General features: G+C 36.4%; 1 protein-coding gene across 2 annotated transcripts in view; it reads left to right on the top strand.

The window, feature by feature from the left end:
* Nucleotides 1–26,218, top strand: part of C17H8orf89 (chromosome 17 C8orf89 homolog) — a 78,234-nt gene that overhangs the window by 17,938 nt on the left and 34,078 nt on the right. The window contains exons 2-5 of one of the 2 annotated variants that reach the window (XM_060287475.1): nt 3,898–4,064; nt 5,619–5,772; nt 9,463–9,527; nt 19,807–19,994. In XM_060287475.1, the coding sequence (XP_060143458.1) occupies nt 3,938–4,064; nt 5,619–5,772; nt 9,463–9,527; nt 19,807–19,946 (486 nt within the window). In that variant the 5' untranslated portion in view covers nt 3,898–3,937 and the 3' untranslated portion in view covers nt 19,947–19,994. Of the gene's footprint in view, nt 1–3,897; nt 4,065–5,618; nt 5,773–9,462; nt 9,528–17,354; nt 18,033–19,806; nt 19,995–26,218 lie in introns of those variants that run through there. The other variant, XR_004040176.2, reaches the window with a different exon arrangement.

The raw sequence follows: 26,218 nt of genomic DNA, 5'->3' as shown, positions 1-26,218 counted from the left end.
CTAGTTCTGGCCCACTGGTGGGCAGAGCTGGGTCCTGGGGTCTCTGGCTGTAGGGCCTTGCATGTCCCAGGGTTGGTGTGTTGGCCTGCTCGTGGGTTGGACCAGGGCCCTGGGGTCCTGGGGCTGTTGCCTGCCCACTGGTGGGTGAGGCTGGTCCCAGGGCTAATGCTGGTACACTGGTGTGTGCAGCTAGGTCCTGGGGCAGCTGTGGGCTCAGGGGTTCTTAAGGCAGCCAGCCTGCTGATGGGTGAGGTTGCCTCCCTGCCTGGCCAGTTGCTTGGCCTGAGGCGTCCCAGTAGTGATGTCAAAAGGCTGATGGGCAGGGCTGGTTTCCAGTGCTAATGAACTAGAGGAAGGACTCCAAAAGGGCACTTGCCAGCACCACTGTCCTTGTGGTAGAACGAGAGTCCCTGAATGGCTCCCATCAGTTATGTCCCCAGGGTGAGCTCCAGGGGACTCCTGCCTCTCTAGAAGTTTCTCCAAGATAAGCAGGTGTGTCTGACCCAGGCTCCTTTCAGATTACTGCTTCTGCCCTGGGTCCTGGATGTGTGAGATTTTGTGTGGATTTTTAAGAGTGGTGTCTCTATTTCCCACAGCCCTCTGGTTCTCCTGAACTTAAGCCCTACTGGCCTTCAAAGCCAAACATTCTGGGAGCTCATCTTCCTGGTGTAGGTCCTCCACACTGGGGATCCCAATGTGGGGCTCAGATTCCTCACTCCCTGGGGAGAACCTCTGCAAACTGTAATTATCCTCCTATTTGTGGATTGCCCACCTGGTGTTATGTGGTCTCAACTGTACCACATCTCTGCCCCTCCTACCTGCCTTGTGGTTCCTTCTTTATAGCTTTAGTTGTAGATCTTTTTCTGCTAATCTTCTGGTCTTTCTCATCTATAGTTGCTCTGTAAATAGTTGTGATTTTGGTGTGTCAGTGGGAGGGGTTGAGCTCAGGATCTTCTTACTTCACCATCTTGGCCACACCTTCTTTAATCCCTGTGTTTTCTTTTAGGAGTTTTACACTTTCAGGTCCTAGGTTTATGTCTTTAATTCATTTTGAGCTGATTTTTGTGTATGGTGTAAGATAAGGGTTAACTTCATTCTTTTGCATGTGGATATCCAGTTTTTCCAACACCATTTGTTAAAGGGACTATCCTTCCCCTATTGTGTATTCTTGGCACTCTCGGCAAAAATCTGTTTACTGTATATGTATGGATTTATTTCTGGAGTCTATTCTGTTCCATTGACCCAAATGTCTGTCTTTATGCCAGTATTAGATTGTTTTAATTATTTTAGCTTTGTGACATATTTTGAAATCAAAAAGTTTGATGCCTCCAACTTTCATCTTTTTCAAGATTATTTTGGTTATCTGGGGTCCTTTGGGATCCATATTAATTTTTATTTATTTATTTATTTAAATTGAGGTATAGTTGATTTACAATACTGCATTAGTTTCAGGTGTACAGCAGAGTGACTTAGTTATACATGTAAATGTATATATCTGTATTCTTTTTTTTCAATTCATTTCCATTATAGTTTATTACAAGATATTGAACATAGTTCCCTGTGCTATACAGTAAATCCTTGTTGTTTATCTATTTTATATATGGTAGTGGGCATCTGTTAATCCCATACTCCCAACTTATCCCTCCCCCCTCTTCCCCTTTGGTAACCATATGTTTGTTTTTTATGTCTGTGAGTCTGTTTCTGTTTTGTAAATAAGTTCATCTGTACTTTTTTTTAGATTCCACATATGTGATATGGTATAATATTTGTCTTTGTCTGACTTACTTCACTTAGTATGATAATCTCTAGGTCCATACATGTTGCTGCAAATGGCATTATTTCATTCTTTTTTATGGTTGAGTAATATTCCCTTGTATATATATTTACCACATTTTCTTTATCCATTCATCTGTCAATGGACATTTAGGTTGCTTCCATGTCTTGGCTATTGTATATAGTGCTGCTATGAACATTGCAGTGCCTGTATCTTCTCTAATTAGAGTTTTCTCTGGATATATGCCCAGGAGTGGGATTGCTGGATCACATGGTACCTCTATTTTTAGTTTTTTAAGGAGCCTCCATACTGTTTTCCATAGTGGCTGCACCAATTTACATTCCCACCAACAGTGTGTAGGAGGGTTCCCTTTTCTCCACACCCTCTCCAGCATTTATTATTTGTAGACTTGTTTTACAATGGCCATTCTGACTGGTGTGATTTGCATTTCTCTAATAATTAGGGATATTGAGCATCTTTTCATGTGCCTGTTGGCCATCTGTATGTCTTCTTTGGAGAAATGTCTTCTGCCCAGTTTTTAATTTAGGTCTTCTGCCCAGTTTTTAATCAGATTGTTTGTTTTTTTGATGTTGAGCTGTATGAGCTGTTTGTGTATTTTGGAAATTAAGCCTTGTCGGTTTCATCATTTGCAAATATTTTCTCCCAATCTGTAGGTTGTCTTTTTGTTTTGTTTATGGTTTCCCTTGCTGTGCAAAAGTTTATAAGTTTGATTAGGTCCCATTTGTTTACTTTTGCTTTTATTTCTATTGCCTTGGGAGACTGATCTAAGAAAATACTCCTACAATTTATGTCAGAGAATGTTCTGCCAATGTTCTCTTCTAGGAGTTTTATGGTGTCATGTCTTATATTTAAGTCTTTAAGCCATTTTGAGTTTATTTTTGTGTATGGTGTGACGGAGTGTTCTAAATTCATTGATTTATAATCCATATGAATTTTTAAATTGTTTTTAGTAAAATTTTAAATTCTTTTACATTGGCATTTTGATAAGGATTGCATTGAATCTCTGTAGATCATTTTGGGTAATGTGGATATTTTGACAATATTAAGTTTTCCAATCCATGAGCATGGGATGTCTTTCCATTTGTATGCATCTTTAATTTCTTTTATCAATGTTTTATAGTTTTTCAGCACACAAATCTTTTACTCCCTTAGTTAAGCTTATTCCTAAGTAGTTTACTCTTTTCGATGCTATTATAAATTGGATTCTTTTCCTAATATCCTTTTCAGATAGTTTGTTGTTAGTGTATAGAAATGCAAGTGACTTTTGTTTGTTAATTTTGTATCCCTCAGCTTTCCTGAATTCCTTTATTAGTTCTCACATTTTTTTGTGGAGTCTAGAGTTTTTGATATATATAAGATTATGCCATTTGAAAACAGGGACAGTTTTACTTTTTTCTTTCCAATCTAGATGCCTTTTCTTTCTAATTGCTCTGGCTAGGACTGCCAATACTATGTTGAATGGAAGTTGTAAGAGTGGGCATCCTTGCCTTGCTCCTGATCTTAGAGGAATGCTTTCAATTTTTACCTTTGATTATGTTAGCTATGGGCTTTTCATATACAGCCTTTTTTATGTTGAGGTAATTTCTCTCAGTTCCTAGTTTGTTGAAAGTTTTTAGTATGAAAGTGTGTTGAATTTTATCAAAAGCTTTTTCTGTATCTATTGAGATGAGCATGTGATTTTTTAATCTTTCATTCTGTAATGTGGTGTATCATATTAACTAATTTTTGTATGTTGAACCATCCTTGCATCCCAGAGATAAATCTCACTTGGTCATGGTGCATAATGGTAATAGTTTTGAGAGAATCCTAAGCATTACATTGTCATGTACATGATAATTTGCTGTTGAACCTTAGATTTTTTTATATTGCCAAATATCTGTAACCTCAAATTTGAAAGAATTCATTAAAATATAAAATATTTAAAAGAAAAAAGTCTTACAACTTATTTTAGCTATGTTCTTAAAGGCCTCTTGCTTTAAAATCCCAAGAATATGTATTTACGTGTTATAAGTAAACTTTTCATTTAAATCTATGTTAGTATTTAATTTGTATGATGGAAAACAATTTCTTTTTTTGTATTTTGTGTCCTGAATCCGGTGCAGCATCTTACTTTCATCAGCACTGTTGAAAAAAGAAGAAAAAATGCCAATGCTGCCTCCTGAAATCAAATTTGAACCTTCTAATGTCACCAGAAATTCCCTTGACAGTTGTTTTCTTTTTGAGAGAAGTTGGAGGAAAGCAGTTTTAGAAACACAAAAGATGAGGAAAGGTAACTTCATTTTATTCTTATTTTACTTACAAAAATATAGAAGTAGTACCTTGAATTTACATGTACTTTTTTAATCAGTCAAGAGACATTAAATAATTTTTGTAACATTTAGGTAAGAAGGATAATACCATAGGCTTATGGAAAAGAAAAATGGAAGCAGATAAGGAATAATTTACTTAAGGTCATTCTATAACTCATGATAAAAAACAAATTCTAAAGAACTACTCTTGATCTCAGTGTAGTGCTACCTCTGTTGGATCATACTTCTTTTTGTAAGTCATGTTTGTTTTAAAATACCTCAAGTTGGTATTTATATTTTAAGAAACTCAAATCTTTAACAGCACCTTTTTGTATTAATAATTCTAACCCAAACTTTATTTTTTGAGTGAGCTATGTGGAAAGTATCTTATATCTTATAGTTGCTCAATAAAGACTAATTTCAGAACTTTTGACTTGTATATGAGTGTAATAACTTTCCCCCTTAATTTCAAATTATAATTGTATTTTTTGTTTATACTGAATTTTGCCTTTGGCTTTATTAATGGAGATAGAATTCTTGAAAACAGCAAAATTCAAACCCCCCAGCCATTTCATCACTCCTGGTTTTGACTGTGTGTTACTGTATTTTTTCATCGTTTTTACTAGATTCCTATTAAAGATACACCAGTTTATCTGTTCTCCTACCTCCAAATCTAATTACTGAAAAGAAACTCTACATGATTTTGATCAAGAGAAACTATTTTTTCCAAAAAAGAATAATCAAAGGTTGAAAAATAGCATTTTGAGCATTTAATATTACTCTAGTCCCATTAAATGCTATTTCTATTGCTATGCTAGATTTACTTAGTAGAGAAAGCTTAGAAAACAATTCTCTATGTTTAAAAATCATCCAAACCTTTAATCTCTCAATCTTCTTTTTCCATTTACTGTCTTCATTTTGAATTTTTTTTTAAAGAAAGAAAAATTTGAACAACGTCTTATACCAGTGATACCTGAGGTCAGTAGAAGAAGCCCTCCTGATGCTTCAGATGTTGCTGTTTATAGATTTGATGGGGGACTTTGCAGAGTGAAAGTTAAAATCAATGCCTGAAATGGAATTCTTTTCTCTCTCACTGCTAGCTCCGATAATCATGTATTTGTACCTCTTGATTTCTACACAAAAGCAGGAAGGTGAAAGGATTTAAAGTAGCAGATATTACAAGATTCTTGAAAGTGCCTTTAATCTGTCTTTCAATGTGAATGTATCTAATGTTCTGGGAATTCTGATTAAATAAAATAATGAAGGACAGTGATGACTATGGGAGATCTGTGAAGCTGCCCTTCTTCCTTTTTCTAATAGTTCTTAGCGCCTTAGTCAGCCTTGCCTACAGTCCCTGTCCTTGGAATTGAAAGGTATTCTCTTGGGAAAGATGCTAGCTCAATTACAGTAGCTTAATTTTATTTTCTTAATGACTGATTTGGTATATTTATTATACATTTTAGTATATAGTAAAAAAATATATATACATTTAATTAAGAAGTAATACAGATGGTTATTATACTATTTTTAATTAGAATACACCACAGCATTTGGTCTAGAAGAATTCAAAGAATGTGTCAAAATGCCATATTTACCAGGATTGCAAAATTGCCAAAAAAGTGTAAGTTCCACTCCACCAGAGGTTCATAAAAGACTCCTGCATGCTGATACCGAGATGCCTCCTGTCAGGTAGGTCATTTCTTTTTGATTCTCTTTTGTTGAATATTTATTTATAGTAACACTGCTGAATGTAGAGGTTTTTCTGGCTAGTGAATCTAATTCTTTCTTGCCTACTATTTTTTGCATAAAGGATTTAATTTTAAAAAATCTCAATTAGCAATTTTATTCAGTTTGACCAGTAGGTACTTTTTTCTGTTTTCAAGTGACATTGCCAGAAGGAATTTAAGGACTTACTTAAAAAAATCTTTATTTCTTTAGCATAGATTGCTCATGAGAATATTGGAATTTTTAGCAATATAAATAAATGAACTCTTTGCAATATTAACAGGTTTCTGTACCCTGAATAGAGAACCTTGTGTTTCATTTCTAGTTTGACTGAAGTGGTGTGAGGGGAGATCCTGAATGAGATGTCAGCCTAATGAAGACCTTGCATTGCTATCAGATGAAATGAGTTTGTCAGCCAGAAAAGTCCCACTGACTTTGAATACTGGCATTTAAACACATTATGATAAACACCTTTCCTACTTTAAATCAGGTTGCCTGACATAGCATTAAAAGAAAACTTCTTTCTCCAAAGGGACCTGTAAGTTAGTAAGACAGTCTCATATCCTATTTGGTTTCTGCTTTCATTTATTTATTTATTCATCAAGTATTTATTGAATGCCTAGTACTAATTCATTTTTCCAGCCTAAAAAAAGATGAAGCATTTATAGCAGGCTGAGTTGTAGCTCTCTTTAGGGGAGAATGTATATTTTCATATTATCTCCTGCCATAGTGTGCTTTGAAGTCATCTAGTTATGCATAGCACACACATATTGGAATTTCAGAATATATTTCTTGAGTTATCCACTAGTATTACTGGTCTCGTTAATTACTCTGGAAACAAATTTTGGTAATATAAATAAAGAATTAGAATATACTGAAAATGAAAAGTTGTGGATAGTTTATATCTAAATTATGAAAATAAGAACTTTGTAGAAAATTTGGGGAAAAAATAAAAATAATTATTTGATAATTTATCCATCCTAACATATCCATTTTTATTGTTGGAGGTTCTCTTCTACCCTCCTTCATTTTGGATTTTTATTGGAGTTGTGATTTTAGTGTACTTACAATTTTTTATTCTGCCCTTTTTTACTTAATATTACACGTATGCATTTTTTTCATGTTATGACATAATCTTCAAACAGTCTTTACTGGCCACATTATATTTCATTGTTAGAGCCATAGTTTATTTAATTTCCCTATTGTTGGACTTTCAAGTTGCTTTGACATTTTTTTGATTTTGCAAATAACACCATAATGAACAATAACATACATAAAGCTTTTCCCATCATTTTTTTTTTTTTTTTTTTTTTGGCGGTACGCGGGCCTCTCACTGTTGTGGTCTCTCCCGTTGTGGAGCACAGGCTCTGGACGCGCAGACCCAGCGGCCATGGCTCACGGGCCCAGCCGCTCCGCGGCATGTGGGATCTTCCCGGACCGGGGCACGAACCCGTGTCCCCTAAATCGGCAGGCGGACTCTCAACCACTGCACCACCAGGGAAGCCCCCCCCCCATCATTTTTAATATCATTCGAGAACAGATTGTCAAGCTATAAAAATATAAAAAGCAAAATTACTCTTTCTGAAGTGAGGTTATGGTGAAATAAGGCAGAATCAGAGATGGCAGAAGAGAGATTGTGAGTTGCTAGTGGAGTAGATGGTAGCAGTTAAAGAGGAGGGATGGCAGGGATGTAGAAAGAGGAGACACCATTGGAAACATGAATATGAAACCTACTTAAGGGCAGTGAGTTTCCACTGTTACCGAGACACCTGTATCCCTGACACTTAGCTCACTCTTGACCTCTGGGCAAACGTATGTAGGGCTGCCTATGGCCGTGGACTTGTCTCAGTACAGACCAGTCTTTCAATGCATATGATCATCTTAAAGAAACTGGAAACCCAGAAAGCACCAACAATTAACCCATTGGGCCTCTAGATTTTAAGTCTTCAATTTGCTTCCTTTTTCATCCGATTTCAGTTCATTATTTTTTTCATTTGCAATTTGGCTGTTTGTGAAATGATCCCTTAATATTTTATGTTGACTTGAGTGTGAATTTACTTAATTTAATGAAGAATAATTTGACTATATTATATTCGTGTTATGACAAGTGTTCTTCAGACACAAAGTGGAAGAGTGGTGGCTGAGTGTCACACTGCTTATGAACTGCTTGGCGAACGTAAATGTTGGTTCTTTTCCCTGTGTCTTTATTTTAGCCATTCTACTGAGAACATGTTGGGTTGCCTACAAGTATTTTATTCTCTGCATATTGAACAACGCCTTGTGAAAGAACAGTCTTGGCAAAGCAGGGAAGTACTAATTTTTGTCTGTCTTGTATATAACCCTGTATCCTTTTTTTAAAAAAAATCTCCATATGTGGATATTTGATTTAAAAACTCTGATAAAAGTTTAATGTGTTTTTAAATTTCTTAAATGATAAAATTTTTCAGTGAATCTCAAGGCATACTTTGGTAATATAACTGAAAATAGTCTTCGAGGTGAAGTGCATTTAAAAATTACAGCTATCCTGCGGTATGACAAACTGCCTCTAGCTGGCAGGCTAGCAGACCTGAAACGATGATTTGTGAGTTTAATTCCCTTAAATTAATATTATGAAACTGAAGCAATATAACCTCTCAACTCACCAGTGTTATCTTTAAAAGTTCCATGCAGCCAATACACAAAGATATTTGTTCTGATATTGGACACTGTTTTTTAAAAATGGATGTTCTATGTTTTTTGAAGGACATAAAGCCCTTCACGCTAAGGAGATGAATCATAGAATTTCAGTTATCAGTCAGTTGGTGGAAAAGAATCTGAGGAGTGTCCGTAGGGACCACTAAAACCTTATCACATAACAATCATTAAGGCTGGTCTTGAGTTCCAAACCTCAGTGTGAATACTAGGTCGGCTCATCTTGACTGTACCCATATTTGACAACTAGGAAGTGTGATGTTGCCATGGTAATAAGTTGCTAGGATACCTCCAAGCAGCCGTGTAAGCTGACTTCATTAAACTGTATCACATGGATTGAGAACTAATATATGTTTTGATTGAATAGAGAACAAAAAAAAAAAAGTTATAGCTGACTTCTAAAGTTTAATGAAGTTACAAGAAATTTGGAATTCTCATGGGTTATATCGCCCACAGCAGATTCAATCGTGACATATTTCCTCTAATAACCTACTCATTATCTATATCTATTCCAATAGGAACAAAAGTTAATTATGACAAAACTCAGATTGTGGTAATTAATAGGTAAAAAGAGCACAAATAACTGATAATTGGTATCTGGCATATCTAGATACCCTGTTCATCTAATCTTGAGTCCCTTCCTCTAGCATTTCCTGAATCATGATTAGTGATAAGATAAAGGTGGGAAAAGTCAGACCTAACACTCAGCCACTGGTATAATTTATTAACAAAAATCGAGATACTGAGTTGGTTCATATCTGCTTCTGATTGGATTATTTGTGATAGAAGGAGTTTCCTTGATAGAAGGAGTTTCCTTTCTTTAACGTTTATTTAATTTTCATATGATGTCCTTCAACAAGTGAATTTCACTGAAAGCAAGCTTCTTATCTCTTACTGTATTTAAAAAAATTAATGTACCCTGGATTTATGTAAGAGTGAATTTATGATAATATATAATTTTAGGTTAAAGAAGACTAAGCCAGCATGTACTGTGGCACTACTTCAGGAGAAATCAAAAGATAGGCTGGGTCATCTTTTTCTCCTACCCCATGTCTTATTAACTATTCCATACTTATCTTTTCTAAACTTCCTTTCTTTCCATTGACTTAATTGTCTTTGTTTTGTTCATGTTTCTTTTAAGCTTTGTTTATAAACTTAGTGGATGTTGTGTTCAATATATACATACCATTATCATCTCACGTTGGAGGATGGAGGGAACAAAAAGTGCCTACCGAACTGAGAAGGCATCTTGAGACCAAAAGCTGAGGCAGGCAGCTCCACATAATCAATGGATCAGCTTATTATATGGTAACTTACTCACAGGATGGGATTGAGCGGACAGCCATCTGGAAACGTGTAGTCACACTCCACACTGCCGAGGGGTCATTGAGACAACTTTATAGTTAACCTAGGGCATGGGGAGTGTGTGCTTGAAAACAGGAAGTGTATTCCTAAGTCAAGATTTATGAATGGGTAACTATTCTCATGGACGCCAGGAATATGTCAGGGAGGTCTTCATCATTGTTTGGAGGCTAACAGGGCATAGAGGTCACCTGGTCCTAATGATTATTAAGCAATATCTATTAACTACAAAGCCCTTAACAACAGAGAAGTGATTGACTGCACAGTACAGTCCCGGGTAAGGTCAGTGGGAGGACAGGAGAAACTGTGTGGACCCAAGATGGCATCAGTTATGCTAACAGGCATACCTCTCAGGACCCTGGGATAGGCCCTCATCATCTCTCATGTGGACCGTTGCATAACCTGCAAAATGGTCTTGCTTTAAGAGTTTCTGACCTTGGAAGTCCTTTAACACTACAACAAAAGCCTAAAACTTGGCCTCTAATCACATCACTCCCTTCTTCAAAAACAACTTGTTGGGCTTCCCTGGTGGCGCAGTGGTTGAGGGTCCGCCTGCCGATGCAGGGGATATGGCTTCGTGCCCCGGTCCGGGAAGATCCCACATGCCACAGAGCGGCTGGGCCCGTGAGCCATGGCCGCTGAGCCTGTGCGTCTGGAGCCTGTGCTCCGCGACGGGAGAGGCCACAACAGTGAGAGGCCCGCATACCACAAAAAACAAAAACAAAAACAAAAACAAAACAACTTGTTACCTACAGACTAAAGTATGAACTCCTTAGCTTGGCCTTGAACTCTTTACCGTCTTCCCCTAACTTTCCTTTCTAGCCTTATCTTCTAATTAATTTTTTCATGAACCTGTGTACCTATAACATCCAACTACAAAAACCTATCTATATGCCAACAGTTTGGGTTCCATAAAACTACTCCATGGTGACTAAGAGACTTTACAGCACCAAGGAGCATTTCCACCTATTTGGAGTATGAGTTTGTCCTTTGAAGCTTTAAAACCAGACATTCTCACTTCCACCTTTCTGATACATTTAATCAGAATTTTGTTTTTCAAAAACAGACACTGTTGAGTCAGTTAGTTACACTTTTAATGATGCCTACAAGATTTTGGAGAATTTCCTGGCAGCTCTGGTATCTACACTTACTGCCTCATTCCTTGCTTCACGTGTTACAGATTCATGGGGCAACATATTAAAGGAACCATTTATGGCATATGACACAGTGCATATGTCTAGCATTTATGTTCTCCAATAAATTCTTAGCCATTTCCTGAAGTGATTTTACCCAAAGTCAGTGGTGAAGATTCTTGAGCTGTACAGTCAAACATCTTTCATTTTGTCATTATATTTTCTTGCCTTCTGTTGATTATTATCTAAATAGGATTTTTCAACAGTGACAGTATTAACATTTTGGACTGGATAATTCTGCTGTGGGGGTCTGTCCTGTGCATTGTAGGATGTTTAACAGCATCCATGACCTTTACTCACTAGATGCCACTAGCACCTCCCAAGGTGTGGTAACCAAAAATGTCTCCAGATGTTGCCCAATGTCTTTGGGGTGGCAAAATCACCCTCAACGGAGAAACACTGTTTTAAGCATTACATCTTTAACATTATATGTTACCTGTTACTTGTCCTTCAGACTATCAAGTGTTTCATCCTTTACCTGTGCACAACAGTTATTTCCTTACCAGCATAACATGTTTTAAACCTTACTTATTTTTAATTTTTGTCATAATCATAGTTGTCTTCTTATAGTGCATTCATCACTTCCATGATTTTGCACTTATGGAGTAATGGAGTTAATAGAGCACCTCCAAACAAACAACAAAAATGAAAATTACTAAGTAAGACTTCTACTGAGATTGTCAGTGGCAGTCAGATTGATTTGTTAGCAGCTTTGTAAGTTTAGCCTGTGGAAGTTCATAAACTTCTTGGATATTTCCTTTATCTGAATTTCCATCAGCTATAAACAACTTCTGTAATCAACAGGTAACATGAAATAAAAATATAAATGTTAATTAGAACAAAAGACATTTGTTTTGCATCTTGGCCCAAATGAATATTTGCCTGCCTATTTTCCAGTAGGCCAACTTTATGGTTCTTCTGGGCTGGGTACTATGTCTTATTCACCTTTGTATCTCTGTAGTGCCTGTACCAATCCTACAACATATGGAGCCTTCAGTAAATATAAATACTTGTTGCTTTTCCTTCAGAGTCATATAAGAAGGCAGTTCATTCGTTCATTCATTCATTCACCAAACATGAATTTAGCATCTACTCTGTGCCATTCATTGTTCTAGTTCTTAGGCCTAGAGTACATCTCTCAACAAAACAAAGATCCCTGCCCTCGTGGAGCTTACATTCTAGTGAGAGAATACAGCCAACAAACATTAAATATAATAAACAAATCCATCACACAGTATATTAAAATACATACTATTTTTTTAACTTACTTTTAAAATTTTTATTTTATTTTATTTTTATTATTTCTGGTTGTGTTGGGTCTTCGTTGCTGTGCGCAGGCTTTCTCCACTTGCGATGAGTGAGGGGCTACTCTTCGTTGCAGTGCACGGGCTTCTCATTGCAGTGGCTTCTCTTGTTGCAGAGCACGGGCTCTAGGTGCATGGGCTTCAGTAGTTGCAGAATGCAGGCTCAGTAGTTGTGGCTCGCGGGCTCTAGAGCGCAAGCTCAGTAATTGTGGCACATGGGCTTAGTTGCTCCACGTCATGTGGGATCTTCCTGGACCAGGGACCGAATCCATGTCCCCTGCATTGGCAGGCGGATCCTTAAACACTGTTCCACCAGGGAAGGCCCAATACATAGTATTTTAAAAGGTGGAAGTGCAGTAGAAACAACAACAAAAAATAGAAAAGGGTAAGGTAGATCAGGAGATCTGGGGAGAGAAGGATGATTTACAATTTTAAATAGGGTGGTTGGCAATAATATTTGGGCAAAGATTTGAAAGAGGTGAGGGAGTTAAACTCTGGGAAAATGTTATTCTCTTGGGGCCAGCAAAGGTCCCAAGGTGGGATGGTACCTGACCTGTTGGAAAAAAACATCAGGAGTCAAGTATGGCTAATCTCAGAGGGTGGAAGATGAGGTAAGAGAGGTAAGGGAGTATCTGACCTTGTGGGGCCCTGAAAGGGACTTTATATTTAACTTTGATTGAAATGAGGAGCGATTACATGATTTTAACAGAAGAATGATTTTAATGTGATCTGATTTAAAGTTTGAAAGGATCATGTGGTCACACCTTTCAAAAAAATGGCCCAGAGAACTTCCATCTCTGATTATGATGGAATAACTTATATCAGACCAACTTTACTACCAAGAATTCACGTAAGAGCTAATCATAAAAAATAATTTAGGGCTTCCCTGGTGGTGCAGTGGTTGAGAGTCCGCCTGCCGATGCAGGGGACGCGGGTTCGTGCCCTGGTCCAGGAGGATCCCACATGCCGCGGAGTGGCTGGGCCCGTGAGCCATGGCCGCTGAGCCTGTGCGTCCGGAGCCTGTGCTCCGCAGCGGGAGAGGCCACAACAGTGAGAGACCCGCGTACTGCAAAAAATAAATAAATAAAAATAATAATTTAAATATATTTTATGATATATAAAATAAGTATAAAAGTAATATATTACATATATATTAATATAGTGAAAACATTTTTTAAAAAAATATAAAATAATAAAAGTATTTAAAAAACAGTGTTTTAAGTTGTCAAGAGCAATCATTTCCAACTCAAAAGGCTGAGATTCTGAAGGAATAACTGCAGAGAACTGAGCCCAAATGTCTGTGAGCAAATTCCCCAACAGGTGTTTGCCTGTTTCTAAGTGACATGTATGCTGGGTAATATTTTAGGACATGAAACAGAAAATAGCTTCTTGGAGGCTAAAGGACTGAGCAGAGATTTCAGTAACTTAGCATTTGCCAGGGAGACAGAGGTGGGAGTTGAAGGGAGTTTAAGGCTTGCCAAGATGGAAAGCCCTTGGCAAAGACAAGCTTTCAGTTGAAACTGTTGAAGAGCTACACACTGTAATAACGGCATACAATAGACTAGCTTTTAAAAAAGGCTAAAACCCCATTTTTTTTGACATTTGGCATGCTATTTATTTCATCTTTAGCTCATCCTTTTACACTTTCTATTTATTGTGTTAAAACCCAGTTTTGACTGGATTAAAGTGATATGCCTACCAGAAGAAAATTAAATTTTCTTTGGAAAACTATAAGATAAACCAGAGCCTTACAGGTTTGTGTACACAGTCTCAAGCATTCAATCAAAACTTATCAGACATTAAAAGAAATATACCTTGGACTTCCCTGGTGGCGCAGTTGTTAAGAATCCATCTGCCAATGCGGGAGACACGGGTTCGAGCCCTGGTCTGGGAAGATCCCACATGCCGCAAAGCCACTAAGCCCGTGTACCACAAATATTGAGCCTGCATGCCACAATTACTGAAGCCTGTGCACCTAGAGCCTGTGCTCCACAACAAGAGAAGCCACTGAAATGAGAAGGCTACACACCGCAATGAAGAGCAGCCACCACTCGCCACAACTAGAGAAAGCCCACATGCAGCAATGAAGACCCAATGCAGCCGTAAATAAGTAAATAAATAAATAAATTTTAAAAAGCACAACTTATCAGGCAAAGAATGACAAAAACCAAGAGAAGAAACAGACAATATCAGCAGACCTACAAAAGATCCAAATAGGCATTATTTGACAGGGATTTAAAAAACTATATTTAATATATTCAAGATAATAGAGAAAATGATGAAAAATTATATCAGAGAATTAGAATCTATAAAAAATAAATAGAAATTATTGAGCTGAAAAATACAATAATAGATTAGATTTAACAGATGATAGGGCATAGGCAACAAAAGCAAAATGAACAAGTAGGATATATCAAACCTACAGGCTTTTGCACAGCAAAAGGAAACAATTAACAAAATGAAAAGGCAGCATATGGAATGGGAGAAAATATTTGGAAACCATATATTTTATAAGGGGTTAATATCCAAAATATATAAGGAACTCCTACAACTCAATAGCAAAAAACCAAATAACCCAATTTAAAAGTGGGCAAAGGACCTAAGTAGACATTTTTCCAAAGAAGACATACAAATGGTAGTAGATACAGGAAAAGATGCATAACATCACTTGTCATCAGGGAAATGCAAATTAAAATGTAGAAAATAGAAGGAAGAAATAATAAAGAGCAGAAATCAATGAAGTAGAAAACAAATATTCAGTAGACAAAATCAACAGAGCCAAAAGTTAGTTTTTTGAAAATGTGAATAAAATTGATAAATGTGCAGCAAGTCTGATGAGAGAGAGACAGAGAGAAAGAGACAGAGAGAGAGAGAAATTACCAATATTATATAAGAAAAGAGAAAACACAACTTAGAATTGACACAGAATTGACACTGGTGAATTCTTCCAACATTAAAAAAAAACAAACAAACTATGTTACGTAAATTATTCCAGAAAATAGGAGAAGAGGGAACACTTAAAGACCCAGTTTATGAGGTCTCTAACCTTGATTCTAAAACCTAGCTTTGACATTATAAGAAAGTAAAATTATGGACCAATTTTTCCTATAAAATAGAAGTAAAAATTCTAAACAAGACACTACCAATTCAAATTCAGCGATACATAAGAAGGATAATGCAACACAATCATATCAGATTTACCTAAGGCATGCGAGATTGATTTAACGTTAGAAAAGCAATCGGTGTCATTCATCTTATTAATAGAATAAAGGAGAAATCTCATATGTTCACTTTAATAATTGCAAAAGATATTTTAATGAAATTCTATATTCATGATTAAAAATATTTTTAGCAAACTATGAGAAGGGAACTTTCCTAATTTGATACAGATTATCTTTTTTTAAACTCCTACAGTAAACAGTATACTCTTAAACAATTAATGGGTCAAAGAAGAAATCACAAGGGAATTTAGAAAATATCTGGGGACAAATGAAAACAGAAATATAACCTACCTATAGATTGCAGCAAAAGCAGTGCTAAGAGGGAAATTTATGGTAAACACATAAAAAAAGGAAAAAGATTTTGAATGAACAACATAAACTTATACCTCAAGAAACTAGAAAAAGAAGAATAAACTAAGCCCAAACTTACAAGAAGGAAGAAAATAATAAGATTAGAGAAGAGATAAATGAAATAGAGAACAGAAAACAAATCAACAGAATGAAGATTTAGTTTTTAGAAAAGATGAGCAAAGTTGACAAATCCTTGGTTAGACTAAGAAAAAAAGCAGAGAAGACTCAAATAGCTAAAATTGAGAATGAAAGAAGAGACATTATAACTGATCACAGAAATAAAAAGGATTATAAGAGGCTACTGTGAACAATTATATGTCAACAAATTGGGTAACCTAGAAAAAAATGGATAAATGTATACAAATATACAGCCTACCAAGATTAAATCATGAACAAATAAAAAACTGAACAGACCTATAACTAATGAGGAGATTGAAGCAGTTATCAAAAACATCCCAACAAAAACAAAAAAGCCCAGAAATCTAGGGTAAGAGGATTATAATTTAAAGATGACCAGAAAGTTGCACATTTGCTCATATCTTATTGGTTCATACTTATTAACAAAGCTCTACTTAGCTCTGAAGCAAGCTGAGAAATGTAATCTCTACCTGGATGACCTTGCGCTCAGTAAAATCCTGTTTTGGAAGGAGTAAAAAGTTTTGAAAAGATCATTAGTAGTCTGCCATAATTCTTTTTTTTTTTTTTTTTGCGGTACGCGGGCCTCTCACTGTTGTGGCCTCTCCCGCTGCGGGGCACAGGCTTCGGACGCACAGGCTCAGCGGCCATGGCTCACGGTCCCAGCCACTCCGCGGCATGTGGGATCCTCCTGGACCGGGGCACGAACCCGTGTCCCCTGCATCGGCAGGCGGACTCTCAACCACTGCGCCACCAGGGAAGCCCCATAATTCTTTTATAATTAAAATTTCTAACATTCTATTACAGATATTTGGAAATATAGTTAATTTTTGCAATTTGATCCACATTGCTAAAGTCCCTTATTATTTCTTGATATATATTATACATTTTATACTGTGTATACATACATATTATATATGATATATATAAATTTTTGAGTTCTCTACATAGATTATCATAATCATATGTGAATAATGTCAGTGTTATTCTTTCTTTCCAAATCCTATGCCTTTATTTTTCTGATTTTTCTAAGCTGGCTAGAACCACCAATACAATAGTGAAGAGAAATGAAAAGTCAGCATCTTTGACTTGTTTCTGATTTTAAAGGAAATGCTTTTAATGTCTTCTCATAAAGAATGACGTTTGATATATGTTTTGGGTAGATATCCTTTATCAAGGTAAAGAAGTTCCCTTTAACTTTAATTTGCTGAGAGTTTTGTTTTTTGTTTGTTTTGTTTTGGGTTTTTTGTTTTTTTAAATATAAATGAAAGTTTAATTTTATCAAACATTTTTCTGAATGTGATTTTCTGTTTAATTTTTTTAAATAAATTTCTCATATTTTTAAAAATATTTATTTGGCTGTGCAGGGTCTTAGTTGCAGCATGCGGGATCTTTTTAGTTGTGGCATGCGAACTCTTAGCTGCAGCATGTGGGCTCTAGTTCCCTGACCAGAGATCGAATCCAGTCCCCCTGCATTGGGAGCGCGGAGTCTTAGCCACTGGACCACCAAGAAAGTCCCCTGTTTAATTTTCTAATGTGGACAATAACATTTGTAGATTTTGTAATGTTAAGCCACTCTTACATTCCTTGGATACTCCCATTGAAGGCATGATGTATTATCTTTTTTTGTGTACTGCCATATTTAATATGCTAATATTTTATTGGGTTTTAAAACCTATGTTGATGAGTGAGCTTACCGCTAATTTTCCTTTCTGTCCTCTCCTTGTCTGGATTCAGTGTCAAGACTGTAATGGCCTCATGGAATGAACTGGGGAGTATTCTGCTTTTTCTATTCTCTGAAGGATATGACCTAAAATTGGAATGATCTCTCCCTTGAAAGTTTGATAGAGTTCATTTGTAAAATCATTTGGATCACTTGTTTTCTTTGGAGGAATCTTTTAATATTAATTCAGTTATTTTAATTTTAGGACTCTTAAGGCATTCTAATTCTCCTTCCATCAATTTTGGTAAGTTATATCTTCTAGAATGTTTTGCATTTTGTCTAAGTGTTCAAATTTATTGGCATAAAGTTTAGTCTTTGCTCTACCTATACTTCTCCTCATATTATTTATTTGGGCCTTCTGTCTTTTTTTAAATTAATCTACCTGGAAGTTTTCCTTTATTATTAGTCTTTTCAGTGAAGAACTCTTGTCTTTTTAAAAATCTTTCTAATTGTAAGTTTGTTTTCTACTTCATTGATTTCTCCTCTTTCCTGTATTGTCTTCCATGTTCTTTGGGTTATTCTTTTCCTAACATATATCTTATATCTAGCTTACTAATTTTCAGTCTTCTTTTCTAACACAGGAATTTTAGGGTATAAACCCCTCTATGTTCAACTTTTGTTGCATCACACAAGTTTTGTAATATTTTCTTTATCATTTAGTTACAAGTATTTTTAATGTTTATTACAATTTCTTTTTTTGATGGATGAATAATTTAGAATGTGTGTATACATTTCTAAATATTTGAGAATTTTAAGACTTATTATTAACAACTTCCAACTTAATTGTATTGGTCTGTATGATACCAATTCTTTAAAGTTTTTTGAGGTTTGCTTAATGCTTAGAATCTAGTTATTTTGTAGCCAGAGAGTCTAAGTGTCAAGTCCATCTTACTGCTAAGAACTGGAATCCTGATCAATTCTTCCCTTCTACTCTCAGTCTGAAATTCCCACTCTCATTACACACCCAAATAAAACAAAACAAACAAAAATTCCAACCACATTGGAGAATTGAGGTCAATTTTTGTTTTTGGCACGTGAAACTGAAGTTAAACAATAGTATTTTAAAGCAATATGGATCAGTGTATTATTTTCAAAGCCTTGTATGCTTCCAAATAAAAGTATTTATACATATTACATATTTAGGGCAATATTTGTGATTACATGGGAACTCCAAATTGATGCATCTGGGTTTAAATCCTGCCTCTAACAATGTCTAAACTCTTTTTTAAATCTGTAATCCAAGATAGTACTAGTTACCTACTTCATAGTATTGTTGTGTGGATGATATAGATGAAAAATACTTGAAATAGAGAGATCATTCAATAATTGTTATCTGTTATTATTGTTATTACTATCCTTCAAAATAGAAGCTTGATTAATGCTGTTTCAGTTAGTGAGTGACTTATTTTACTTTATAATTTTACTCTTTCACCTCAACATTTATGAGAAATCGTTTTGTTTGGAGACAGTAGCTTGATAAGCATGTAAGGTATGAAATGAGTTCTTTATGGAGATCATGCCTTTTATTTTGGAATAAATTCCACAGCCATCCCATGTTTTAAGAAGCATACGACAGACTCAGTTTTATATCATTAAATATAAACATTAAGCATTTTTTAGTTAAATATTTTTTGAGATGACTTGCCATCCCAGTCACTTTAGAAAGTTAAGTAGCTTTCATTTCTACTTCAAAGAATGTGTTATATGAAGAGCTAGTGGTGGTTTTTTGTTTTTTGTTTTTTCGTTTGGCTGTGCTTAATTTCTTTTTAACATCTTTACTGGGGTATGATTGCTTTGCAATGGTGTGTTAGTTTCTGCTTTATAACAAAGTGAATCAGTTATACATATACATATGTTCCCATATCTCTTCCCTCTTGCGTCTCCCTCCCTCCCGCCCGAGCTAGTGGTGTTTAATGGTGATTTGAGGAACAGATATTTGGTGTATACTCTCTTAGAGAATATCATTCATGTGTGCTTAATTTAATTGTAATAACAGTTTTGGGGTTTTTTCTTTACAGGTTCTGGCTTCAGCGATCCTCTCACTGGAGCACCATCTCAGTACTTACAGAGACTTTCTAAAATGGCCATTTTGGAGTATGATACCATTCGTCAAGAAACAACCAGAAAATTTGAAAAGAGCAAGAAACAAGAGCTTTGAGACTGCTGATTATCCTTTCGTGGGATGCTTTCTTCACTGACTTCTAAGGTTTGTCTTTTTCCTTTATTTTCCTTTTTTCGATATATGCTATGATGTGCAGTGACTTACATACAATGGAAATGTAAATAGGAAACAAATATTTTCTGTTATATACGGCATATGTTGTATTTTGTCAATCTTACAGACGTTTAAGTTATTATTTACACAGTTTATATATGGGGACATAAGCCTAAGAAGAATTATATTCTATGAATTTTATGCACATTGGTTATATCTTTTGATTCAGTTTGATGAATGTTTTTTGAGTATCTGCACAATGACGTTTGCTAGGAGCTGCAGAAGATTCAAGAATGAGTCCTCACTGTTAGGGTTAGAGGCTCCCCATGAGAACCCCTTCTTTTCCCTGCTCGAGCTTGAAAGCAGTTGTGAGATAAGTATTCCATCAGATGAAAATGAAAATATTAGTTTTGTTTGCTGATAAAACCTGGAAGGGAAATCCTGGTTTAGATGTGTGGCAACAGTGGGTTTCCTAACACTGAACTTCAGAATTGGGCAAATGTACACACTCAGGTATTGCTCACCTCAGGCTCACCTGCTGAATTGGGCCTTTACTACCAAGCAGAACAAGGCATCTCTGCTGCGTAGACAGGCGGATCCCTGAGGGGAAAGTGGGTGGGAAGAGGGACTCGCTCAGTCTCTAGGGGAGGAGGAAGAAGGTCTAGGTCAAGAGGAAAAACCCCTCCTCAAGAAAGCCTGAGGGGTTTGTCAATGCAAGTCCCTGAAAAACAGGGAGAAATCAAGGATACCAATGGCCGATCCAGCAGAGAATGAGAAATGGGCCATAAGAGAACAACACAGTGTTAACAGAGGAACGAAAATGAGGCAGTGATGTCCAACAGGGAGGTAGAGAAAGCTTCATGGAGGATGCAGTGTTAGAAATGGGCCTTAAAGACATGAAAGATGGAGGGAGAAGGCATTTCTAGAAAGATGGAATAACATAGCAAGGACATACTATGCATTTGGGAACGATATACTTGGCTGGAGCTCTAGGTGGTATAGGGCAAACTTCATCAATTCACATGCCTACAGACACCAAGCCAGTAGCGCATTGAATGATACCAATCAGATGAAGGCTGTGGTGACCTGGGTCATGTTTCTCCATTCATAAACAGGCACTCACTGCCTAGTTTCAGCCCTCTTGTCGTGTGGGAATGTGGACCCAAAGTTGCCAGATATTCTAACCTTTCATGAGAAGCCAGAATCTGGATTTTTGTGAAATCTTCCAATGTGTAAATATTAGCAACTAATTCAAAATAAGCAACTTATAATTAAAAATTTATAAAGCCATTGTGCAAGCCAAAGAAAATTACATGGGCAAGCCAGATCTGGCTTTGCGGGGCTATTTATTTAAATTTGTTTGTTTATTTATTTATTTATTTAGGGCTGTGCTGGGTCTTCACTGCACGTGGGCTTTCTCTAGTTGCAGCAAGTGGGGCCTACTCTTCGTTGCAGTGCACGGGCTTTTCATTGTGGTGGCTTCTCTTGTTGCAGAGCATGGGCTCTAGGCGCGCGGGCTTCAGTAGTTGCGGCACATGGGCTCAGTAGTTGTGGCACATGGGCTCAGTAGTTGTGGCACATGGGCTTAGTTGCTCCGCGGCATGTGAAATCTTCCCGGACCAGGGCTTGGACCCGTGTCCCCTGCATTGACAGGCAGATTCTTAACCACTGTGCCACCAGGGAAGTCCCTGTGGGGTCATTTATTTATGCATCCTCGGGATCAAAGGACTAGAGGGCGATAGGGCTCATAACTTGATCACATCTGGTAGAGAACCTTCAGATGCCAAGTATGAGTCTGTATTTCCTCTGTTTCACAATGGAAGATTTTGACAGTGAAAGTAAATTATTGCTTTTGTGATTTAGGAAGATTCATCCAGGTTTCATTTGTAGGCTAGATTGTAGTGGGAGGAGACTGGAGATAGGGAAACCAGTCAGGAGGTTTTTATAAAAATTGAGGTAGGAATCTCTCAGTAGAAAGGTAGAAATAGGAATGGGAAGGACAGATTAAGATAATTAGGACATCAAGGCAAAGGACTTAAGATCCTTTGATATAGGCTATCAGGAGAGGAAGGATCAAAACCAGCTTATTTCTGGTCTTAGACATAAGATTCTCAGGAGATGCTAGTTTGGGGGAAAATGAGGATGAGTGCAACTTTGGGTATATTCAGTTTAATGTGCCATCAGGACGTCCACAGAGAGATGCCAAGCAGGTAGTTGAAAGCAGATGTGTAGTTCCAGAAAAAGATACTGACTGGAGTTAAAACTTTGAGAAACATTTGCATAGCCAAGGCTGTGTTTTCCCCAATAAAAGAGGAGAGAGAGAAAAGAACCCAAATTTATAAGAGATGAGAGGAAATAGGTAGAAGACAAATGAAGAAGGAGAAGGAGAAGGAAGAGAAGAAGAAGAAGAAGGAGAAGAAGAAAAATAAACTGTCACAGATGTAGGAGGACGAACATATTCTATGTCCTTGCATGCTCTATATTAATGTATAAAATACACTATTAATGTGTGTTTATATGCATTACATGATGCATTAGTTTCTAGGGAAATAACCAAGTAAACTTAAGTGGATGTGTTTTTGCTTACATCTGAATTTTGACTGAGAATGATTTAGATATTACCTGTACCTTTTCTATGTTCTGACCACCTCCTCCAAGTGTGGCCAATGATTTAAGAAATGAGAAGCGGGAGAAAAGGTTTTCTCAAACAAAAATTTGATGAACTTTTAAAAAAATTTATTTTATTAAAGTATAGTTGATTTACAGTGTTGTGTTAATTTCTACTGTACAGCAAAGTGATTTAGTTATGCATATATATACATTCTAAGAACAAGGTACAATTTATGTCAGAGAATATTTTGTGGATAGGCACTTCTAAACACCTTTAATTATCAGATGGATTTCATTTATTGAGCTCCTACATGTACTCTAAACATTTAATACTTTTGTAAACCTTATGAAAACCCTAAAAAGTAGGTAGGTGATATTATTCCTATTTTATAAAATAAGTAGATCGAGGATTGTTTTATACTTGGTCTCCAGCTAAAAACAGGAGAACTAGAATTCTAACCTACTAGGATTTAAAGTCCATATACATAAAATCAGTAGAATAATAATTGTTTTTAAACTTAGTTGATACAGCATGGTTTAATTACTTAAAATTTAGAGCAAGATAGTAAATACTTGCACAGAAAATAATATCTCCTAGTATTGAGTTGAGTTCCTGACTTATGACACTAACACATCTTGGAGCATTTATACCAGTAGAGTAGAAAGACCCCTCCCCCATCTCCCCTATGAAAGAGTTCAACTGAAGCCAACTCAAGAAAGGAGTGGAATGTTTATTTCTTTTTAATAAGTGAGATATGCTAACGCTAATTAATCATCTTGGGATTGAATTTAACATGTTTTTCATTAAATCTTAAAAAAAAAAACCAACAACGCAGGCTCTACTTCCTTACATTGCATTTACTCTTTTTGTTCCTCATGAACTTTTTAGAAAAACCAACATGTATTTGGTACTCAGAAGGCTCAAATCGTCCCCAGTTGGGCACACCCAAGATTTAGACATAAAGATAAGATGCCAACTTCTGATATTGTAGCTACCGTGGATGTTAATTTTATGCTTGGGATGAAGACAATGTTGCCAGCATGACCCTTTTGCATTTGTGATTTGGAAATTCCTCCAGTGTAAGCAATATCAGTCACAATTTGGGGAAACTAGACCTTACGATAAATATTTAGGATGGAAGAACGGAGTCCTGATTTTAGGATGAGAAAACAGTTCTTTACAAAGAATGATTACTTCAGTGAAGGACAAACCATTAGTCAATGATAGTTCCGAAGACATTTCCTGAGAAGACATTGTTCATCAAGCAACATTTTAATATGTAATTTAGACTCCTGAGTACATATGGTCACCGTGAAGCAGATGCCATGTCTTAGATTAAGGAATGGGTATGTTAATTAATATCTTGTGATTCTGATTCACAGTCTCTGTGAGTTTGGTTGATGTGAATTGGTACGCAGATCCTGATCATCCTGGGCAAATTAATGAAATGAGGGTTGTTTTTTTTTTTTACTAGAAAAATAACTTTAGTATTTTTGGAAAAATAGTATACATTTTTAGGAATGTCAGCAATGTAGAAAAGTACAAACAAAAAGTTTACAAAACACTTCAAATCTCACCCACTCATAAATAACATCAGGTAAACATCTTTCTCTGCATATATGCAGATAGATACAGAAATACCTGTATTAAAACGGATCATTCTGTGCCTCCTATGTTTAAATAAAGTTAATTTTACTCTTGTAAAAGAAATAAGTGAAACTGAAGTCATTGCTAAAATCCAAATGTTATTAATTTTAAAATATTTTATAATATAGGTCTAGATCTTCTTTCCTAAAAGAGATTTTTTTTTTTTCCTAAAATATTCCTCTTCAAGAAACTTCTGGTTCTGGCCGAAAACATTTGTCAACTTAGAAAAACCTACCTAGTCTTCTAAAGATGAGTTTAAAAAGTTTCCAGATTCTGCCTTTGTTGAAAGGGAAACTTAAGCATAAGTACTACACAGAGACCTTGGGACTTGAACTGCATTCTCCACTAGGATTGGTCTCTGTTTCACTTAGTCACTCACACTTATAAAGGGTCTTCTATGGGACAATAAGTCACCGCACCCAAAGATAATTAACCCCTTTGCAGAACCAGCAAATCTTTATAACATTAATAAAGTGAACAAAATGTTGAGAGAGACAGAGAGAGAGATTCTTCTGTAAGGTTTTTCAAAGTTAAGCGTGCATCCAGATCTGGAGAGCTTGTTAAAATACAGATTCTTATGGGTCTGGGGTGGGTCTGAGAATTTGCATTTCTAACAAGCTCCCGGGTGATGCTGATACTCTGATCCACGGATCACACTTTGAGTAGCCTGCCTGAGAATCACCTGCACTTAGAGTTACCTGGTGCATTTTTGAGACACACCATAGTCCAGGCTCTACTCCCAGAGAATCTGATCTAGCTGGTTTGGGGTGGCCACTGAACATGGGTAAGTTTTAAAATCTCCCCAAGGATCCTAATGTGCAACTAGGTCTGAGGATTACCGTTGAAATGTTAAGAGATTATGAAAAATATCAAGAAATTGAAATAACCTTTTTCCTTCTATTCAGAGCTTTATGGACACTATTACATTGTCTCCCGGCATTAGTTGTTGCTGTGGAGAAATCTGATTCTTCACCATTTTTTAATCCCTTGTAGATTATTTGCCATTTCTGCCTGGATGTCTAAAGATTTTCTTGATACTTGAAACTGAATCAGAGTATGACTCACTGTGTGTTGTCCTAGATCAAAATTTCCTGGAACATAGTATGTTCTTTCAAAGCTGCATATTCCATTTTTTCTACATTTTTGGGAAATTTTTTCTTTCATTGTATCTTTGAATACTTACTCCTTCTGTCCCATATTTTTGAATTCTCTACTTCAGGAACACCAAACATGCCTGAGGTCATCTTTATCTGTTTTCGGTACCTGGCGAGTTGGAAAATAAGATTTGTCAATATTTTTCTATTTTCTTTCTGATTAATCTGTGGAATTTTTTTTTCTCCCCTAGCTGTGTTGGCTGTTGATGATTTTAGTGTTTCTTCTAGGTCAGCTATTCTCCACTGTGCCCAGCAGGGTGAAGGTATTATTTTCCCATTTTATAGACAAAGAAATTGTGATTTAATAACTTATCCAAGTTTCCACAGCTCACAGGTTCCAGAGCCCAGGTTTGAACCTGGGTTTACCTGAATCCCAGGTCCCTGCTTTCTCCATCACAGTACAACCCTCTTTGAAAATGTTATCTTGAATGTCCTTCCAATTCAAAAAGTGCTTGTGGGCAGGTCCCTGCCTGCCCTACTCAGACTCACCCATTGACAACAATTAATGGATGGGCCATTTGTGCTGGGTGCTAGATGAGGGCTGTGGGGACATTGTCGCCTGTCGCTAATTCCTCCTTCCTCACGCCATGTAGGGCATGAAGCTTCAGAGTGACGGTCTAGCTTTCCCACCTCAGAAAACAAATAGAAATATTATAGAACCCTAAGGAATAGTTTAAAATTCAAATAATCACTGGCATCTATATAGTGATTTATGGATTACAAAGCCCTTGCACACACAGTTTCATTAGCACCTTGGAAGATGACGTCACGCAGGGATGTTACGTATGGATGACTTCTTGGAT

The sequence above is a fragment of the Globicephala melas genome, chromosome 17 (genome assembly GCF_963455315.2).
Source record: "Globicephala melas chromosome 17, mGloMel1.2, whole genome shotgun sequence".
Taxonomy (NCBI): Eukaryota; Metazoa; Chordata; class Mammalia; order Artiodactyla; family Delphinidae; genus Globicephala; species Globicephala melas.
The sequence above is the reverse complement of the archived record's forward strand: the minus strand, read 5'-3'. Positions and strand labels throughout refer to the sequence as shown.